The 18,942-nt window shown below is 48.0% G+C and overlaps 1 protein-coding gene across 1 annotated transcript in view; it reads left to right on the top strand.

Annotated features, from left to right (window-relative positions):
- The first annotated feature begins 1,924 nt into the window (after positions 1-1,924).
- KY (kyphoscoliosis peptidase) overlaps positions 1,925-18,942 on the top strand; it is a 46,746-nt gene continuing 29,728 nt past the window's right edge. Inside the window, exons 1-3 of the mRNA XM_012787779.3 lie at positions 1,925-2,104; positions 5,350-5,412; positions 9,164-9,226. Coding sequence (XP_012643233.1) covers positions 1,969-2,104; positions 5,350-5,412; positions 9,164-9,226 — 262 coding nt within the window. The 5' untranslated portion in view covers positions 1,925-1,968. The remainder of the gene's footprint in view (positions 2,105-5,349; positions 5,413-9,163; positions 9,227-18,942) is intronic.

Below are 18,942 nucleotides of genomic sequence, written 5' to 3' on the forward strand. Positions count from 1 at the left end.
GGGTCCAAGTGTAGGGAAATGAAACATCAGCACTTTCTCATCCACTCCCAAACCTCACCACCACCAGCCAGCCCCATCCAGGAAGGAGGGGTGCCACACAGGGGCTTCTGTTGGTTTCCACACCTCAGACAGCCCGACCCTTGAAGGAGTTAGGCAGCACTGTCCCAGGTCAGCTGAGGGGACTCTGGGACCTGAGAGCCACCTCAGCAATCTCCAAGACCCCAGGAACTTCATGTCATCCATAGTTCTCTCTTCCCCAGACATATAGAGCACAAATTTTAGCCAGCCTCCCAGGGGTGTGTGTGTGTGTGTGTGTGTGTGTGTGTGTGAGTGTGGGTGCCTGTGTGTACCCACACGCATGCTGACAGGTCAGGGCTCACTGTAGCAGGGGGAACCTACCTTGGGAGTCACCTACTTCCACCTGTCCGTCCATGGGCTCAGCTCCCTAGGGACTCCAGTTCAGCATTATTGGAAGCCAGTGACCTGTCTTTTCAGCAGATGCCCAGTGAGTGGTGGGGCCATGGTGATGCAGTGATGCCATAGCCTTCACATAAGACCAAACTGTGAGCCGTAGGCACTGGGAAAAGACCTTCACCCTCATAGCTCCATCACTAACTTGTCACTCCACCTGTCCGGTTTCCTTACCCTTGAGTAAGGGAAGAATGACAGCTATCATTTGAAGGCCACTTACTGTGCACCAGTCACCTTAAATGCATGTCATTCTCACAACATCCCTATGAGAATTTTTATCAATTCAGTGATACGGGTGAGAATATGGAGGGGAAATGGCTGGTCCGAGGTCACAAGTGGTGGAGCTGGTACTGGCACGTAGTCTGTGTGATGCAGGCTGCTCCAAGGAGAAGGCGGAGCTCTCAGGGGTCATGCTGCAAAGATCAGGACACTGCAATGTGGGGAGGGGTCCCAGAGCAAAGCCCTTCCTGTGGGGGCATTTATTAATGGTGGAAAGTCAAATGAAGGGACTGCCCTCAGCAGGGTGGACCCACAGTGCCCAGGGCTATCAGGCAGATGCATGTAAACACGCTGGAGACCAGCGGCCAAGCCCTGCCGCTATTGGCTGGGCAGGCCAGGCCAGGCTAAAAATAGATGGTTCTCAGGTCCAGCTCCCTGACAGCAGCAGGCAGCTCCCTGTGCCCCAGCCTGCTCCTCTTCCCCTCCTCCCTTCCCCGCAGGGCAGGAGCCAGGCTTCTAGAAGGAGCAGAGATTTTAAGATTTTCATTTCAGGCTAAAGAGGATTGTTAGCTTGATGCCGAGAAGGCATGTTTCAAGTTCTGGAGGGGCCATCACTGGGGAGAGGTCCTGACCCCAACACCCCACCCAGCTCACTCTTACAGAGAGAGCTGTCAACCTCCAAGACCCATCCCAGGAACAGGAGAGGCCAGGGCCAAAGCTTGGCTAATTTCTGCACACCTTGCAATTCGGTCTGGAGCCCCCTGCTGTCTTTCCCTTTCCAGAGCCAGCACTCAATGTTTACAGCACCAATTTCTGTATTTGCCAGTGGCTTCTCTGAGGAGGTCTGCTTGAAGTCTCCCCGGGAACCCCCAGAGACCGTGGGGATGAGGCAGCGCTCAGCCAGTGGGAGCAGTCCCGGAACTCGGGACCGGAGCTTCAAGTGCACGGGTCGGGAGTGCAAGTGCGGGGAAGGAAGGCTCTGGAACAGGCCGCCTCTGCCCGCTGCGGCCTCGGTGCAGGTCAGGGCTCAGCCCCGGGGATTTCCTTTCAAAGGTGACTTAGAGTCGCTTCATTAGGGTAGCGCCCTCTCGGGCGGGCCCTAATGGCATGTTTGGCAGAGTCAGCGAAACGCTGCGCGCCGCGGCTCGGGCGGCTGGGGAGCGCCCTCTCCCGCGCCCTCGCCCTCTCCCGCGCCGGCAGCCGCGCGCACGGGGCCATTTGCAACGCAAGCAGCCTAGCGAGCGGCCGCAGCGCCCCGGTCGGGAGGGAGGCGGCACCATGGAGCTGAAGAAGGACATCAACGCCGTGTCTATCGACATGCTGCTGATCGTGCACTCCGAGAAGCGGCGCGCTGCACAGGGCACGCACTCGGACCTGCAGGCGGACCCGGGCGCGCTGCTGCAGCGCTGCGGAGGTAACGCGCGCCCGGCCTATGTCCTGGGGCCCCGGGCACCTCGGCCTCCTTGCCCTCTCGCCCTAGGGCCCGCCCGCCGGGGGGCGCCCCACACGACCCCGGTCGAGGTCAGCGAGCCCGACCCTCTTCCCCAGGGCAGCCTTCGCCTCGGCGCCGTGGCACTGGCGTCCCGTGGCAACGCGCAGTCTCGTGGCAACGCGCAGCCTGGTCAGTGCCCCAGATTGACTCCCCGTGCAGGCCCGTGGGTGCTTCCGTCACCCCGGGGGAGCCTGTTTCCTCCCAGCCACTCCCTGAAGGGCACCGATCAGGGTTGGATGTTGCCCTGAAGGGGGCCAGAGCCTCTGGCCTGACTCACAGGTGTGGAGGCCTGCCCCCAACCCCCTCGGCACACTGCATGGCGCGGGGACCCAGGAAAATCTGTGTGCTGAGTCGGACTTTGAGAAGAGGCGCTCCCTTATTGGCCTTGCACAATTTCCAGCCTCAGTTTCCCCTCTCTGGAGCCTCTCTCTCTCTCTCGGCTTCCTACAGATAGAAGGCATGAAAGGGGTAAAAGGAACACAGGCTTGCATAGGGTGAGGCATAAAATCTGCTCTCCGCACTTGAACTTATGCATCCGTTTTACTTGTCCCGCAGACTTTCTGGGGAAGGACAGATTGGTAAATACAGTGATTGTTTATAGAGTGACTGCAAAGCAAGACCCAGGCCTCTGTGTTCTCCAGACAAGGTGACATTCACACAATGTGAATAAAGTCTAGATGGATAATAGTGGAGATTAAATAAGCCCCTGAGAAGTCTGGGAACCTCGGGCCCTGGGTCCAGAGCCCTTTTGGAGGCTGGTGTGAGGGTGCACTAGGCTGATTGTGTGCCAGTTCTTAGGTTCAATACTTGCTAGCCTATGTGGGAAAATGACTTTTGCCTCCCGCCCCCCCCCCCCCAGCCCTTGAGCTCTTTTGTGTTCCTGCTGCTACTCTGCCCCTGGCTCTTCTGTCCCCAGAGCCCCTGTGCACATTGAACATCCACCTTCCAACTGCCTTGCTAAGGCAATGGTGCCATGAATAGCCTTGCCACCAGCAGCCACAGAGGCTGCAGCTGCTTCCAAAGCACCTGAGGACCTCTTGGGGAGGTAGACAGGGGAAAGAAATAGATTCCGGAGGGCCATGTTGACAGGTGCTCCAGTCTCAGGAGGGATTTGAGGGCCAAGAATTGCTCAGGTTAATTGTTCTTTAGTTCTCAGCGCTGATCCTGGGAGAAGGGGCAATGGCCCACCCACAGCATGTGTCATTAGAAAATCAGCAGAGCTCATCAGCTTCTTGATAGAAAGGAGATTCCCCCAGTGTGTGATGAGGCCCAGTGCTAGCTCCACCTGTGAGTCCTCATCTCCCAGTCCCCTCTGATCACATCGTTCCTAAAGGCTCTGACACTTAGAGAAGGCAAAGAATGCAGAGAAACCCAGGAAATGCTGGGCAGTGGGACTATCCCGAAAGGTGTCTAACACATAGCACAAACCCCTGTAACTCCAGACCAGCACACTTCACCTCACCACCATGACTCAGGGGGAAAAAAAGACCCCTATTTGCTAGGCCCTTTCTGCTGGTGTTTTTCTCTAAATATTTTCCCAATGGAAGTTTCTCACAGATACCATGAAGGACAGTGGAGAGGCCTGTGTCACTCATTCACAATCAGGCAGCTCTGCGTCAGAGCAGAGAAGAGGGGAAGTGAATGGCTTCCTAAGCCTGCGGGGCAGTGATGGTATCCAGGAGACCCCAGGCTAAGCAAGCTTGCAGGCCGCTCCTCCAGACACAGCCTAAGGGAGGAAAAGGCTGAACAAGATGAACTTATTCCAAGGCCCCGCTTTGGTGCAAAGATCCAAAACAAACCAATACCCACTTTCAGGCATCTCCTCCTGTCTCCTCTGTGCTTCAGGTCCTTCACTGGGGAGCACATCTTCCTTGGCTCTGCAAAGGAGGACCTGCACTCCATGTCACCAAACATCAAAGCTCAGATATTGTCCAATGCAGAGGACAGAGTGAAGCTGTAACCAGCTGGCTCTTGCTGCTGGTAGAGTCAGAGGGACAAGAAAGCAAGGGGAATGTGGACGGGCCACCAAGAATTGGGCTGCAAGGCCACCAGATGCTATCTCCCATTTCTTCTAGGGCCTTAGCATCCTCCCAGCCATTTCCTTAGAGCAGTGCTTCTCAAAAGCGTTCCTGGAAGCCCTCAGCTCCTGTAAGAGAGGAGAGTGCATACATTCCTGTGGCGGGGAAGATGGTAGCCCAAATCCGCCTGCAGCTAGTCTGAAAGGGCTTCAAAGTCTTAGGTTTTATTCCAAAGGTCTGTGTGACTTGTGTATTGCACTGCATGAGTGTGTCACTGAGTGTTCCAAGAGGTAAACCACAGGAGGACTCTGCAGAAAGGAAAGGAGTGGGGGTCTTGTGTGGTTGAAAGGGCTGAGAACCAGACTCGAGGCTCACATTCCAGGAACAGTGCCATAAACAGCACCACAGAGCTGATCTGGTGAGGAAACCCCTGCGGCCACTGAGGAGCACTAGATACTCTTCCTGCGCCAGGAACTCAATTTTATTGCAGCAGCTCCTGCTGCCAGAATGTATGCCATTCCTGTGCCAGGAACTCGACCTTGTGGCCACCACTTACGGCCACCGCCAGAGCGAGAGCTTCCCTTCCCTTCCCTTCACTTCCCGTTGCATCACCAGGTCCCAAGTCAGAGTGGGACACAGGTGAATCTGATTGGCTACAGCCAGGCCACACGTGTCCATGCTGGAGCTGCAAGGGAGGCTGGGAGAGCAGGCAGCTGTGGCTTTCCATTGCCATGGGGATAGCAGCCTTTGCCCACCCACACCCAACACCAACACTCTAGAAGTGGGGGACTCGCCGTATACAGAAACAGGCAGGCAAAGTGGATAGCAAGCGTCTTCTAAAACAGTGCTTTTGTACTCACGTGGTGGAGAGGTGGAAGTGGAAACTCTGCATCTGTATTACAGAAATTCTCCCAGGATGATCCTGATGACCAACCCCACCACCCTCGAAAACTGTTTCGGCATGTTTTTAATGTTTTGAATGTTCAGGGTTGCATTCTTTCCCCACATGCATCTCATTCCTGGGCAGCCTCCCCCAGATCCCAAGAGAGCCAAGTGCCACCTGCCCTACTTTAGCCCAGATAAGTTTGCCATTGTCATTCACTCAGTTGCCCTGGGCCTCCCACCTCAGAGAACCTTGTTATTTTGCAGGATTCCAAGGCGTCGGAAATGCAGTCCGAAGATGGCAGAAATTAGAAGGAAACAACCTTCACGGTAAAGTCTCCTTTTCTTTTTCTTTTCTTTTCAATCTCTGGAATTCAGTACATTGAATAATCACTGGAAGGACTGGGCTTCATGCATCTGAACAGTGGCTCAAGACAGATAGAAATGAGGTTCCCCTGGACATCTAACCACTGAGCAGAAATTGGCTGCTCCCCACCCGGCCAGGCCTCTAGGGCCACTGTGGCAATAGCAAGGTTTTCCTGGCTTCAGGTCTGTTGCTCTCCTGGAGGCTGTAGCTGAAGAGCGATGCCATGGACTTGAGCACCCACTTGTTTGCTGGCTAAGCTGTAGGGGAGGACTTCACATCACTTGGGATGGTGAGGTTGAACGTGCTCCCACAGGAGGCAGGGCTGCTAGTGTCGTGCATGCCAACCATCTTTTGGAAATGTTTCCCAATAGAGGGGACAGTGGGATGGATTTACTTGAGGCCTGGGGAGACGTCACTCAAGGGTTTTGTGACTCCCTGTTGGCCCAGAATTCAATAAGAAGTCAGCTTCCAAGCCTCTTCTCCCTGGTGCCAGGTGTCTGTCGCTCCTGCAGGCCTAGGATCTCTCTGGGAATGCTATGGATGAGCCAACCATGGTGGCCCTTACTCTGTGTCCTTCAGAGATAGCCCAGCCTCCAGGGACAAACATCTGTGACAATGAACAGTAGACATATGAGAATTCTAATAAGACCTCCACTCCCAGGCCGCAGTAGGGAGCTCCCGCAAACCCCAGCTACGAGAGCCCTGGGATCAGACCACTGGCTCTTCAAATGCCAGTCTGAAGGAGCCACCCCCCATGACCCCCCACATATGGGGAAACGGGACTGCCAATGCGTAAGACTGAACAGCTATGTTGTGCCACCCTTCTGAAAGTAATGAAGGAAGGATAAAGTTCTAAAAGTAAATTCATTCGGTTATTCCCTCAACAAATGTCTATAGCATTTACTTTGTGCCAGGGACAATTCTAAATGTTGGGGATGAAACAGTAGAATAAGACAGCCAGGAAACCCTGACTTCAAGGGGCTAAGTTAAAATGACTGGAACCATAATGTTCACTGCAATATGCCCCGTAACAGTCAACACCCTGAGGGTGAAGAACTTTGTTGTGCCTCCTCCCCTGCTCATGGTAGGGGTCATCCTTGAGACACACCTGCCCCACACCCTGCCAGGAGAGCCACCCCTCTGTGTCCTGGCTGATGGCATGTGTGGGTGCAATGTCCTCCTTAACCCTGCTGGTGGGGCCATCTGGTGGTAGACATGCCAACTTCGGCTCTACTGAGGTAGGTGCCAAAGCTAGCAAAACGAGGCTGTGGGCTAGTGAGAACTGCCATGCGAATCAGACCTCCAGAGGCCTGTCAGCCACAAAGGTAGCCGTGCAGGGCATGCGCACTCAGCCCGTGTGTGAGCAGGAGCAAAGGGACACAGCATCCTTGTTTATTGCAGCTCTCTTACCTTGCCTGGCTTGTCTGACGCTCATCTCAGGGCTTCTCAGGAATGTTATTCCATCAGGAGAGGATTGAAACATACTGATTTCATCCTATTTTACCATCCTCCAGGCTTCTGATTTGAGGGAGGGTTAGTTGAAAAAATACACACAACACAGAGTGACACAGTGGAGATTACAAGACTTCTTGTAAAAGACATGAAGTGAGTCTTAGGACAATGTGTCAGCCAACAGAGGACAATTAAAGTAGTTCTTACAAAACCATTGTGAGAACTGAGAGCTTCACATAAATGCAAGGCTGGAGAGAGGCTCTACAGAGGCCCTGAGTCCAGGAAGGACAATGCTTCCACCACTCCACCAATAGGTGGAAAGTAAAATTTGATTTATTTTTCAAATGGCACATTTTCATGCATGCAGAATTTAAAATTGTAGCTTCTTTCTGTTGTTTTCTGATGTTGAGATTCTGGATACAGGTATTGAAGCTGACCTTTTCTCATACTTGCCTTGTTGGTGCACAAGGCACCCAGCCACAGTAACCAGCAGGCCACCCTACCCTGGTAACTGGATGCTTTCATCTAAGAAGGAAGCAGCTGATGGCATGTGCTAGTGAAGTGTGCACAAACGAGGCTGAACATGGGGCTGATCCAAAAGGGCACATTTCCCCCCTATTACTGCCCTGTGCACTCCTTGGGCTAGGGCGTTGGCAGGGTGGGGGGAGCCTGGAGTGTTCCAAACTTCTCGAAGCAACAGGTGTTTGGGCTGAGCCAACCACCCTTACTCCCCTCCCGGCCCCATCGCTTGCCCAGCAACGGGCTTCCCCTGCTGTGATTGGCTGCTTTCCTTGGTCCTGACCGAAGTCTGCCTAGCAGCACAGGGACTGACGCCCCACAGCTACATGGAAACCAATTGTGCAGCCCTGACTATAAATACCCCACAGCAGCTATGCCAGCCAATCACCCTCCTGGAGGATTCCCTTCCCAGATCTTGTTTCCTCCCTCCGTCAGCCGGGATGCTGCCAGCTGTGCCCGCAGGAGGTGGCCTCCCTGTCCTCACCTGAGTCTGGCCTGGGGCTCCAGCCCAGCATGCCACATCACCCAATGTGCCACATTGGCACATTTAGTGGACCTGGCCCTTGGCCGACTAATAGGAGCCTCAGGGACCTGGCTGGGCCTGTTCACAGGAGAAGGCTGGAGCAGGCAGGCTTTTCCAGAGCAAGACCCTGACAGGTGGATCACAAGTCCCGACTAGCTCAGTGCCCGCCCACCCACCCACCTTGCCTGGCTTCTGCTGGGGCCCAGGCATGGGAAGCACTGAGTGGTCCCTCTGGTTGGGTACCCAGGGAGAGTCACCTGAATGGAACCTGTTCAGGCCAGCACCCCAGAAGCATGCTTATTCCCAGACCAAGGCACTGGTCCCAGTGGTCACTTTCAGTGGCAGGTCCACTGCAGGCCAGTGGGAAGCCAGAGGGAGAAGATGGCAGGCAAGGGTGGGCGTGGTGGGGAACCTCTGGTGCCACAACCCTACACCTGGCCCCTCCACTGCCCCTCTGAAGCAGAGGTCCAAGGGCAGCCTAGTAAGACCAGGCCACAGCCTCAGCTGTAGAGAGAGGACAGAGGAAAGATCATGCTTCTTGTAGGAGGGGCGGGTAAGCCTGTGAGTTCCCCCTTCATGGCCTGTGGCATGAATGAACCATCTCTCCACAGCAGCCTGACCCCACTAGGCTCTTAGGACAGCTCTCTGTCCCAGGGACAGAAATATCCCTAGTGTGTGGAGAGAACTTGCAGATAGTGGGTTCCCTGTAAATGTTTATGAAACCAAACCACACTTCACATCTTCCCAATTCCTAGGCTGGAGTAGAAGGCAGGCTGGCCCCATTTTTCTCTGACAGAGGCAGGATTCAGAAAACTTGGAGCCAAATCCCAGGTCAGAACCAGCCTCTACCCCTCATACCTCTTCAGAGAGGTATGAAGATCAATGAGGCATCCATGTATGGCAAGTGCTTTGGAAACTGCCTGGTGACACCAAAGTCAGGAATTATGGCTACATAGACCATGGAAGGCTTCAACAGCCTGCTCTAGAAGAAAACCAGTGTGTGCCATCACCTGCTGAGAGCATGAGGGGCATGTGCACAGGCATTTGCCTCCATGTTCAGGTGTGGAACTGCGCCGGTTCACAGGTGTACAGGACGTGGACGTGCTCAGCCCCTGCCAGCACTCCTTTCTCGCAGATACATGCAGCTCCCTGTTGTGCCCAAAATAAATTCCACCGTGGTCCCAGTGGTCACTACAGGCTTCTCTGTCTTCCTTAAATAGGAAACCTGGCGGAGAAGCAGCACCTTCAGCAACCTCAGGTCATCACTTCCTATGACAACCAAGGTAAGTCATTCACGGTTAGTCATGACCTCGCCTGCAGCTGTGCACCCCAATCCACTGCCCTGGCCAGAAACAGCCTGCAGTGTGGAGCTCAGGCCGCAGGGAGCAGGGTCCTCTCTGCCCCGTGGATGTTGGAGCACCCTTTTCCTTTCCCTGCATCCTACAGGAAGCAATAAGAGGCTGCAGGGTCAGAGTCTACCCCTACCAGGGGACCAAGAAATAAAGTCCTTGGGCCACAGAGCTCACTGCTGTCATCATCATCGTCATCACTGTCATCACTATAGCTAACATTTATTAGTTGCTAGGCTATTTACATGTGTATTCTTATGTAAATTAAGCAATCCTATTGGATAGGAACTCTTACTATTCTCATTTTACAGATGAGTAAACTGAGGCTTGGAAAGGCTGTCATGTGTCCAAGATCACATGGGCAGCGAGAGTCAGAGCCAGGCAGTCTGACCCCGTCAGCCCCAGCACGGCCTCAGCTGTTACCCTTCACATGGCTCTGCTCCCTCGGCTCCCTGGAAGCCAGCCTCCCCCGCTGGCTCCTGACATCCAAGCCCTCCCTCGTCCTGAGTCACAGCAGTCCTTTGGCCTCTCCTCCTGACACTGACTCTTCCCAGGCCTTCTACCCGATTCGAGTTTGCTGCAGCAAGGCGGGGTGAGAGGGCCCTTCCCTGGGAAGCTTCGCTTTCATTTTCGGGGACAGGCTCTGGGGGCTCGGGGAGGGCGGGCGAGGGCACCACTGACTCTGCAGTTGACTGGACTGAGAACTTGGTGGTACAGGGACAGGAGGGCTCCACAGCCACAGCTGGAGGTGGGTCCAGGTTAGACTCCCTGCCCACCTTGGTAACTGCTCTGCATAAGGGGACAGGTGTCTGAGAGCTCTCACAGGCTCAGCCCCAGGCTCCACGTGGTTGTTCTTAGTGCTGATGTCCTCACCTGTGAGGACTTGTCTGATCACATCTGGGGGCAGTGGACTACCCTGACCCCATGAAGCAGAAGGACTGTGGAAGCCCTGGGGGATCAGGGCCTCTCGGGGAATGGTTCTGTGAAACCCAGGCTGGCCCAGCATCTGCACAGGAAGGTGCCGGTAGGTAGTGACGAAGGGCCAGCCAGCTCAGGTCGCCAGCATGCAGGAGTTGTCTCTCCATGCAGTCCAGATCAGTATCCTTTTAGGCCAGAATTCCTGGGAATACGGCTCCAGGACAGGCCTTAGAGCTCACTCTGTGGACCCACCAAGACCTGCCACCTGCCCTGAGCACCACAAGGACAAGCCTGGCCCTCACTGCTGGTCTGAAATGGACCCAACTGAACATGGCACCACAAAACAAGATCTTGCTAAGCGAGTAGATTAGCAACCACTTATCTCACTTAGTGAGCGAAACACGCAAAGGCCCCTGTCCTCATGCAGCTGACATCCCAGTGAGGGAGGACACACAGTCCTAACAAGCAAAGCACAGTGAGTCAGATAAGACCCAGCGGGATATAAAGCAGAAAGGCTGATGGGGGTGTGTGCGCAGGGTTGTGTATTAGTTGGAGGGGTGCGCAGGGTTGTGTATTAGTTTCCTACAGCTGCTATAGCATATTTCCACAACTCTGGTGGCTGGAAACAATACAAATGTATTTCTTTTGGGCCAGGAGCCCAAAATCAGTCCTGGCTCCCACGTTCAGGCGTGTAACTGAGTTCGTTCCCGGGTGTGCATGCTGTGAGGGTGTGCACAAGTGTAGGCCTGTGGTGCTCTGTCCGTGTCCCAGAGAGCTGGGCAGTTCACGTCACCGTCTAGCATGCTCGCTTCTGGGTTGTCACAACTCACCACTTCTTGACTGCGGCATCCTGGGCAGAACACAGCACATCTCTGTTGAACACCTCGCCAGGGTCTGTTTAAGGGTGTTTTAAAAATCACAACTGCGGGCCGGGCGCGGTGGCTCACGCCTGTAATCCTAGCACTCTGGGAGGCCGAGGCGGGCGGATTGCTCAAGGTCGGGAGTTCGAAACCAGCCTGAGCGAGACCCCGTCTCTACTAAAAAAATAGAAAGAAATTAATTGACCAACTAAAAGTATATATACAAAAAATTAGCCGGGCATGGTGGTGCATGCCTGTAGTCCCAGCTACTCGGGAGGCTGAGGCAGGAGGATCGCTTGAGCCCAGGAGTTTGAGGTTGCTGTGAGCTAGGCTGACGCCACGGCACTCACTCTAGCCTGGGCAACAAAAAGTGAGACTCTGTCTCAAAAAAAAAAAGAAAAGAAAAGAAAAAAATCACAACTGCCTTAGCTAAGGTTTTCCTGGCTCTCAGCTACTTCGGGGAAAAAATTCCAAGGCAAAAAAATCTATGTTGTCAATGTAGCAATCTATTGTAGAAAAAGTGAACAAACCCCTAAGCCATTGATGACAAATATCTCTCATGAATGCCACAGCCCCGACACACACATACATCCATGTGCACACACACACTCACACACAAGCACCCCTGACAGTCTTTGTTAATTGATGACTTCAGGCAGCCACTTCCAACCAGTCAGAGTTAATGAACAACATGGAACCTGTTTGCCATCCTGCATTAGGTGTTCTGAGAAAATTGGGCCTTTAGATAAATCCTGATTGAAACCTGAAGAAATCCAGAGAGAAGATGCCAGGTAGGAGAAATTTGCTGACTGAGCAAACGGCAGACCCGGGGCAGCGCGCACACAGACATGCTTGGCTTGCCTGTGTGCATCCCCATTTCCAAGAGGGCAGGAGAGGAAGGGGAGCCAGCAGGATCCAGAGGAAGGGCCTGGGAGCCCCTTCTTAGGGTTAGCAGAAAGCAATCACTAACACACTTTTACTAAGATGACCAAAGCTGCAGCTTCAGAAATGTTATGTGGTTGACAGCTGGTAGTGCTGGTGCATGAGAGAGGCCAGCCAGGTGACCTGGAGTCCCAGGAAGGGCCTCCTTTAGGTTTGGTTGTGAGGGTTAATGGTCAAGATTGGTGGAATGGTATCTGGTTGTATTTACTGTTTAGATATGACTATGAAATTTGCTACAAATGCTGTTCTACTCTCTTTAATTAGAGATTGGTCAAATTAATATTTTTTCTTAAATTAAGAGTTTTGTTTGATACAAGAATGTCATGGCAAACTGTTTCCACTTCATGCCCTTAGTATGCAATGGAGCTATATTGTGAATGCTGCTCACCTTGAGACAATGTGCCCAGCCCAGGCCCAGTTCCTGGAGCCAGCAAAGCCACCCAGATGTGCCTTACACAGCTGCAAGTGAGGGCAGGAGTCACCCTGCCCCACACATCGGGGCGGCCGAGAGCTCTGCTGGTTGTCTTCAGGGAACGCTAACGCAGCAGCACAGCTTCAGAGGAGAGCCAGGAAGTGGGATTCAGGAAAATATTGGATACCAGCCCCTGCCCAATGGGAAAGAGGAATTGCAGAGAGGAGAAAAGGGATTAGGAATGGTGGTGGATGGAGATTCCAGGCCAGGGCCATGTTCTAAAAGTGAGACTACCTCAACAACCCAGCCCTGGAAGGGCTTTAATGACATTTTGTTTTTCAGCTTGATCATTCTTTGACAAAGAGAATTAGAAGTGGTTGGAAGTACCTGGACGTTATGAGAAGTTTGGGGAAGAGGTTCGTTATTGAACCCTATTCCAACAAGTTGTTCACTCTTGCAGCTTCTCTACGTTTATGGAGATTGTTCCACTCTAGCATTTTCCAAATTGTGTTTGACAAAATAGTGCCAGGTTGAATAGAGTTCTTTGCTGCGGACCTTCTCAGACCATTGCGTATTGTGATCTACAAGGGCGGGGGCCCTGTTTCTCAATTCGTTCTTCACAAGGCATCTTGTAGCCAAGTGCTGCTTGGCACCCACTTTGAAAAACACCTCGGAGTGTTTTTCAGGTGAAGAAAGTGAAAAGGCAAAGGTGAGCAGGCCCATGCCTGTGCACCACGAGAAGACACAGGCAGCATTTGCTGCCACATGGCAATAGTGTCCGATCCTGTGACCAGAGCTGAATTAGGCCTTGAACTCTGAAATGCCCACTGTCTCCATTATAGACTCACAAGACTGATCTTCTCTGACAGTGAATGTGCTAGGAACACTTCAAAATGAATATTAGCGCCTTCAAAGCAATGCCTTGAGAGGCCACATTGTATCTTTTCAAATTGTTTAAGAATTACCTTCTTTGGCATCCAGAGCAAGTTTACGAGCTACACAAGAAAGTCAGAATTATTTTTCTATGAAAAATAATTGCAACACATTTAGCAGGCAAAGGCTTAGTAAATGGAGCTCTTACAAAATCAATAAGGAAAAAGCAATAAATCAATAGGAAAATAGCCAATTCATGAAATAAGAATTTAAATATAAATAAATATATGCAAAGAACACTACAGTAAAAATTAAAGAAATACAAAGCAACAAGGTATCATTATTTATTGATAAAAATTTAAAAGATTGATCAAATCAAACATCAGTGAGTATATCACTGGTTTACATTACAAACCACCACAAAACTCAGCAACTTTAAACAATAAGCATTTACAAGCTCACAAGTCTTCAGGTTGGCTTGATGTTCTTCTCATCTGAGCTATGACCAACGGATCTGGGATCTTGGCTGGGCTGGCTTCTGTGCTTGCTGTCAGCTGGCGGGTTGGCTGGACACCAGCTGGTCTAGGATGGCCTCACATGAGAGGCTCTGCTCTGCTCCACGGGGTCTCTCACCCACAGTCTGGCTGATGCACATGGCAGGCCTGGCTGGGATCTCAAAAACAAGAGCAGAAGCTGCAAAGGCTCTTGAGGCCTAGGCTCAAAATTGTACAACATCACTCTGCCACATGCTAATTGGCTGAACCAAGTCTTAAGGCCAGCCCTAATTCAAGGGGTGGAACAAAAGAGCCATCATTGGGAAGAAGTACAAAGTATCATGGCCAATTTTTTGATCAACCACAGCAACAATGAGCAAAATGGGCATTCTCTTGCACTATGGGTAGGATGATAAACTGATTAATCATTTATGGGAAAAGATTGCCAGTATCTAACAAAACCCATAAACATTTCCATATTCTTTGATCCATTTTTAAAAATTTATTCAAAGGAACTAAGTTGCAAAGTGCGTAAACATGCATGTATCAGAGTGTAGATCGCATCGTTGTTTCTAAAAGCAAAACGTTTTGGAAAAGCTAAATATCCAACAAAAGGTAATTACTTATCCAAATTATAAACCATCTATAAAAAAGAAGTACTATGCAGCCACTTAAAATGATGACATATGGCTATATTCATTTTTAAGTAAATACTTAAATGAAGAAAGCAGGTTACAAAAAGCATGTTACTATAATCCTGCTTTAAAATTTTAAATGTAGAAATGAAGTCTTAAAAGAATTTTCATTTTCTACTTTATATCCTTCTGTGCCATCCAATTTTTTGTTTTGTTTTAACTCTGCTTATGGTTTTTTGTGTGGTTGTTATTTTTGTTTTTATTTTTATTTTATTTAAATAAACAGACAGTAAAATTAAATTTTCATGGTGTATGGTTCTGAGTTTTAACACATGCATAGACTCATGTAATCACCACCATATCAGGATATAGAGCAGTTTTGTTACTCCCCCAAAATTCTTTTGTGCATACTCTAAACCTCCTTTCACTCCTCAGAGTTCTTTTGTATTGTTTAGAACTATTCCCTGATATGGATGTACCACAGGTTGTTTATTCATTCACGTTGAAATGTTAAAAGACATTTAGGTTGTTTCTGATTTGGGGTGACTATGAATAGAGCTACCATATAAACATTTGTGTACGGGTTTTTGCATGAGCATAAGTTTTCATTTCTCTGGGATAAATGCCCAAGGGTACAATTTTTAGGTTGTATGGTAAGTACATGTTTTGTTTTATAAGAAACTGCCAAACTATTCTGCAGAGTGGCTGTTCTTTTTTACAGTCCCAACAGCAATGTATAAGATCTAGTTTCTCTGAATCCTTGTTAGCATATGGTATTATCACCATTTTTAAATCACAGTCGTCCATTTGTATACGGGAGGGATCGGTTCCAAGATCACCCGTGTATAACTGAATCTGCGCCTGCTCAAGTCCATCCACCCTGCATATATGAGAAGTTGGCCCTCTGTGTATGCAGGTTTTGCATCCCACAAACACTGTACTTTCTATCTGCCTTTGGTTGAAAAGAAGCCACATGTAATGGACCTGTGCAGTTCAAACCTGTGTTATTCAAGGGCCAACTGTATATTACTGGTTTTCTAATAGATGTGGTATCTCATTGCGGTTTAGTTTGTATTTTCCTAGTGGCTGATGATGCTGAACGTCTTTTCATGTGCTTATTTTCCATCTGTAATCTCTTTTATGGTAAAATATCTGTTCTTTGGCCCTTTTTCGAATTGGATTGCCTTTGTGCTTTTGTAAAACATCATTTTGCCATATTTGTGTGGGCCTATTCTTGTCTCTCTATTCTGTTCCACTGATCCTTTTGCCAATATCGCACTGTTGTTATAATAGTAGCTGTATTAATACGTCTTAAAATCAGATAGTAGGAGTCCTCAATTTTTTTTTCGAAACTTGTTTCATTATTCCAGTTTCTTTACTTCCAAATTTTAGAATCACCTTGTCTATCTCTACAAAATTCCCTGAAGGCATTTGATTGAATTTGCATTAAATCTATAGATCAATTTGGAGAGAATTATCAACTTGACAATATTCAATCTTCCAATTCATAAATATGATATGTCTCCCTATTTATTTAAGCCCTCTCTAATTTGTTCAATCATATTCTGTAGTTTTCAGCATACAATTCTGCACATGTTTGTTTGGGTTTGTTGTTGTTGTTGTTTTATTTTGTTTTTGTTTTTTTAGAGACAGTGTCTTACTCTGTTGCCCAAGTTGGAGTAGAGTGCAGTGGCCTGATCATAGCTCACTGTAACCTTGAACTCCTGGGCTCAAGAGATTCTCCCACCTCAGCCTCCCAAGTAGCTGGGACTATAGGTGTACATCATCATACCTCGATAATTTTTTTCTTTATTTCTTTCTTTCTAATTTTTTTTTTGTAAAGACAGGGTCTGACTGTGTTTCCCAGGCTGGTCTCAAACTCCTAGCCTAAGCAATCCTCCCACCTTGACCTCCCAAAGTGCCGGGATTACAGACATGAGCCAGCACTCAGTTTTTTGTTTTCAATTTATACCTAAGTATTTCAAATTTTGGAGCTATGGGAAATGATTGTTTATAAATTCAATTTTCAATTGCTAATTGCCAATATGGAGAAGTACAATTGATTTTTGTGTGATAATCTTGTATGCCGTGACCATGTTAAACTCACTTATTAGTTCTAGGGACTTTTTCTTATAATTACTTGGGATTTCCTATGTAGATAGACTTATTTCTTCCTTTCCAATCTGTGTGACTTTTATTTCTTTTTCTTATCTTATTGCACTGGGTAGGACTGCTAGTACAATGTTATTAGGAGCAGTGAAAGTGGACATCCATGACTTGTTCTGAATGGTATGTAGTTATCATACCATTTTCTACAATTAAATATGCTGTTAGCCATATGATTTTTGTAGATACTCTTTTTTCAGATTGAGAAAGTTCTATTCCTAGTTTGTTGCGATGTTTTATCATGAATGGGTATTAAATTTTGTCAAATGCTTCTTCTGCATCAATGTATATGATCCTGTGGTTTTTCTTCTTTGGCTTGTTAATGTGGTGAATTATATTCATTGATTTTCAAATATTGAACCAGCTCTGCATTCCCAAAATAAACCACCCATGATTGTGGTGTATTATTCTTTCATTATATTGTTGAATTTAACCTTATAATATTTTATTGAAGATATTTATATTTATGTACATAAAGATATTGATCTGTAGTGTTGTTTTCTTATCTTGTCTCTATCTGGCTTTGGTATCAGATTAATTCTAGCCTCCTAAAATGGGTTGTTAAGTGTTCACTCCTCTTCTGTTTTCTGAATGATCCTGTGGAGAATTGGTGTTATTTTTTTTTAATGTTTGTTAGAATTTACCACTGAATCCATCTGGACATAGTTTCTTTTTTTTTTTTTTTTTTTTTTGGAAGGGTTTTAAACTATAATACAAGTTTAATTTTAAAAATAGATATGGGAATATTTAGATTATCTACTTCTGGCATGAGTTTTTGTGGTAGTTTGTGACTTTCAAGGAATTGGTCCATTTCACCTAAATTATAGAATTTATGAGCATAGAGTTTTTTGTATCGCCTTATTATTTTTTTTTTTTTTTTTTTTTTTTTTTTTTTTTTTGAGACAGAGTCTCACTTTGTTGTCCAGGCTAGAGTGAGTGCCGTGGCGTCAGCCTAGCTCACAGCAACCTCAAACTCCTGGGCTTGAGTGATCCTTCTGCCTCAGCCTCCCGAGTAGCTGGGACTACAGGCATGCGCCACCATGCCCGGCTAATTTTTTTTTTTTTTATATATATATATCAGTTGGCCAATTAATTTCTTTCTATTTATAGTAGAGACGGGGTCTCGCTCTTGCTCAGGCTGGTTTTGAACTCCTGACCTTGAGCAATCCGCCCGCCTCGGCCTCCCAAGAGCTAGGATTACAGGCGTGAGCCACAGCGCCCGGCCCGCCTTATTATTATTTCAGTATGTGTGAGAGTCTCTAGTGATGGCCTTCATTTCATTCCTGATATCAGTGTCTTGACTCCTGGTTTGTGTCTTGCCTCTTTTTTTCTTGGTTATTTTAGCTAGAGGCTTATCAAATTTACTGATCTTTTAAAAGAACCAGCTTTTGGTTTCATTCATTATTCTTTATTGTTATTGATTTATTCTGTTTATCATTTCTTTTCTTCTGCTTACCTTGGATTTCATTTGCTGTATTATTTCTCTATTTTTGTAAAGAAGTTTAGATTATTGATTTGAGACCACCTTCTTTTCTGATATAAGAATTTAATGCTACCAGCCTGAGCAACATGGTGAGACCTCATCTCAAAAAAATAAATAAATAAATAAGAAAAATTAGCCAGGTATGGTGACACACGCCTATAGTCCCAACTACTTGGAAGGCAGAGGCAGGAGAATCACTTGAGCCCAAGAGTTCAAGTTTGAGGTTGCAGTGAGCTATGATTGTGCCACTGCACTTCAACCTGGGTGACAGAGTGAGACCCTGTTTCTAAGCACTGCCTTGGCTTCATCTCACATATTTTGATATGTTGTATTTTCATTTTTGATGAGTTCAAAATATTTTCTAATTTTCCTCGAGATTTCCTCTTTGGTCGATGGATTATTTGGAAATATGTTACTTAATTTTTAAGGGTTTGGATATTTTCCAGTTACTTTCTGGGGTTTGGGGGGGGTTTTTTACCTCTAGTTTAATTCTATTAATGTCAGAGAACAGTTTTGTACAAATTCCGTTCTCTTCAACTTTTTAAGGTTTGTTTTATGACCAAGGAAGGATATAGCCCATCTTGGTGAATATTCTTGAATATTCACTTAAATGTATATTCTGCTGGTATTGGATGGAGTATTCTATAAACATTAAGAAAATCCTGTTAGTTGATGGTTAGTTGATGTTCAGTTCTTCTATATATTTGTTGATTTTCTTCCTATTCATTCCCTCAATTACTGAGAGAATAGAGCTGAAATCTCCAACTGTAACTGTAGATTTTTCCATCCCTCCTTTCAGTTCTATAAGTTCTTGTTTTATATATTTCAAAACTTTGTTGTTAGATGTATACATATTTAAAATTGTTA

Source organism: Microcebus murinus, chromosome 1 (assembly GCF_040939455.1).
Source record: "Microcebus murinus isolate Inina chromosome 1, M.murinus_Inina_mat1.0, whole genome shotgun sequence".
Classification (NCBI taxonomy): domain Eukaryota; kingdom Metazoa; phylum Chordata; class Mammalia; order Primates; family Cheirogaleidae; genus Microcebus; species Microcebus murinus.